Raw genomic sequence first — 2682 nt, 5'->3', positions numbered from 1 at the left:
TTCAAGAGAAATGATTATATCTGATATTCATATACAAATCTAGACCAAAACTGAGTTTCAATATATTAGTTATTGAACAACAACATATTTCCCACAGAAACCAGCCCTAAAGAAACATTGGGAAAAAAAAAATTTGGAAAAGAAAGAAGAAGAACAAGAAAGCATTGACATATTTCCACAAGAATACAACATGAGACTATACCATTTCTACTAAGATGAAACATAATGTGAAAGTCGGGAAGCCATATTCGCAACCTGCGATTGCATTTGTACTGCCCTGACTTTAGCAGCTGTAGCACGATGATAGAACTGCTTGCGGGACAATGACCTCACATTCTTCAAGTACTCATCAAAGGCTATTGACCCATCCTGCAATGCCTTATCCAAAGAATACACAACATCTTCAATCGCCAAATCAGAGGCTGTACAATCCAACATCTGCTTCGAAAGCGGGTCAATGCATTCGAAAGCATCGTCCACATCACCGTCCAGCCTCCCTCTGGTCTTCCCCTCATTCTCTCTCAACCAGGCCTCCAAAACATCCAAATTCATCAGCACCATCTGCAACTGCTGCTCCAAACCCTCCTTCTCATCCACCATCTCTTTCAACCCTTTGTTGAGCTGCTCCGATCGCTGCCGCAGCACCGCCTGTGCATTGAACAAGCCTTCAATTTCCGCCTCCCTCGTCTTCCTCAACCCTGCCATGTCGCCGTGCACCATCTCCACAAGCTTATTGATCGCATTCCTCTTGAAAACCTCATTCGGATCATCAGTCTGAACACGAGAAAATGATCCACTACTTCCATAGGGTGACGGCGGGTACGTCCTCGGAGGAATTGCAGGACGGGCAGGACTAGCCGATCCCGATGAGCCCGAATATGCCGGGTAGCTCGAATATCCTGAATTCGACACAGCGGACGAGGAATGACCAAGGTTAGGATTAGGGTTAGGGTTTGGATTGGGATTGGGCCTGCGCTGGGAGAAGAGCGGCGGGTCCAGACCGAAAACGGCGCTGAGATTCTTAACGAGCTCGACGAGGTTGGAGCTAGGGTAGACCCAGTTCTGCAAGTAGGGGATGGAGACGGAACCAGAAGGGTTGACGTGGGCGTGAGGGCGCTTGATAACCATGTCGCGCGTGGGGTTGACGTAGACGCAAGGCGGGTGGCGAGGGTAGGACTCCATGAGCCAGATGATGACAGGGATGTTGTAGGTGACGCCCTGAAACGTCATGGGGATGGTGCCGTAAGCCTGAAGGAGGTTGACGGAGCGACCGTCGTTGTGGGTGAACGTCGCGGTTTTGGGCTCGAGGGAAGGGTAGGCGGAGGTGAGAGAGACGAGGTGGGTGCGGATGAGCCACTTGGTGTCCTCGGAGTAAGGGAGGGCGGAGGGGCCACGTTGGGAGAGGACGGAGCTCAGGAACTGCTGGATCAGTTCGGGGTTCGGTGGGCTCGGACCGGCCGGTGGAACCATCGCAGCAATTTGGATCGGATCGGGTTCGGAAGGTTGAGATTTGAGATTCCGAGAAGAAGAGAGGGGCGAGGGAGGATTTTAATCGGAGCGAGTTTTTGATCGATCAAGATTTTGGATGGAAATTGGGGGATTTTGTTTGTTTGTTATGTTTGCTTACGGGAGAAACGATGGACCGTGAGCGTGTTTGGGACAGGCGACTGTGTCGTGGGGTGACTTCTGTGTCTTCACTCGTTTTCAACAACATCAAGGAAAAATCTTGCCAACGGCCATGTCTGTACATAGCCATTATCGTAAAAGAAAATTGAATTTCATATGGGCTAAAAAACTTAAGGAAAAACGTCAAGAAACTGATCGAAATTATTCATATTATAAATTATTATATAATTATTTTTAAGTAAAATAAAAATAAAGTCATATAGTCATTGAATAGTATAAAAATAAATTGTTACTAACGGTAAAATGTATTACGAACTGTCTATATATTTATTATAGTTGACTGACAAAACAATCCTAGTTTTGATTGATCTTTTGCATAAATAATATTTAGAGTTAAGTCAGGACATTTACCCAACTTTTAGGGGTGATTACGTATTGGTCCTAACATTTTAAAACATTCCAAATAACTACCTAACGTTTTCAAAAGCATAAATTCGAAAGCGTAAATGTATCTCAAAAGTTGGATAGGTGTATTCAAAATGTGGGATGTGTGTATCCATCAAGTCAAAGTTATATTCATTGACCATGATACGTGGCCAACCAATGTTAGAAATATTCAAGTATCATATTCGATCAAGTATCAGATACAAGATACGCGATTATACATAATTATCCATCTATCATAGCTTGCTACTTCAACTAAATTTTAGGTTATTTGAAATGTAATTGAAGAAAAATGTTGTTAGTTATGGTTGATGTAATATTTTCAAAGTTTATTGTAACAGCCCATTCCTAATTTTAATGTTTTTATAATTTTAAATGTGTGTTTTTACAAAAATGCCCTTTGAAATAAAAGAATAGTAAATGTATAAGAGTGAAATGTTATGAAGATGTTGTATGAAATTGCAATTGTACTCAAACCTAAGGGTGCAAAATGTAATTTACCCCATAATAAAATATAAAGTAAGAATGAAGTTCAGTTGTGGTTTGCGATTAGGGTTTTAAAAAATAAAAAATAAAAACCTAGTTTTGCTTCTATTTTTTTGTTTTTCTTTG

At 42.1% G+C, this 2682-nt stretch overlaps 1 protein-coding gene across 1 annotated transcript; it reads right to left on the bottom strand.

The window, feature by feature from the left end:
• On the bottom strand, positions 1-1740 carry LOC103946180 (protein ELC-like). The gene has a single exon (XM_009356835.3). It carries the CDS (start codon positions 1468-1470, stop codon positions 211-213), a length of 1260 nt encoding a protein of 419 aa, XP_009355110.2. The 5' UTR covers positions 1471-1740; the 3' UTR covers positions 1-210.
• Positions 1741-2682: the final 942 nt, after the last annotated feature.

This window comes from the organism of the source record quoted next, unplaced genomic scaffold, assembly GCF_019419815.1.
Source record: "Pyrus x bretschneideri cultivar Hongxiangsu unplaced genomic scaffold, Pyrus_bretschneideri_v1 Contig24, whole genome shotgun sequence".
NCBI classification, from domain to species: Eukaryota; Viridiplantae; Streptophyta; class Magnoliopsida; order Rosales; family Rosaceae; genus Pyrus; species Pyrus x bretschneideri.
The sequence above is the reverse complement of the archived record's forward strand: the minus strand, read 5'-3'. Positions and strand labels throughout refer to the sequence as shown.

Coding starts and splice junctions, on each gene's coding strand:
- LOC103946180 (XM_009356835.3), bottom strand. CDS start 1,470: ATGGTTCCACCGGCCGGTCCGAGCCCACCGAACCCCGAACTGATCCAG.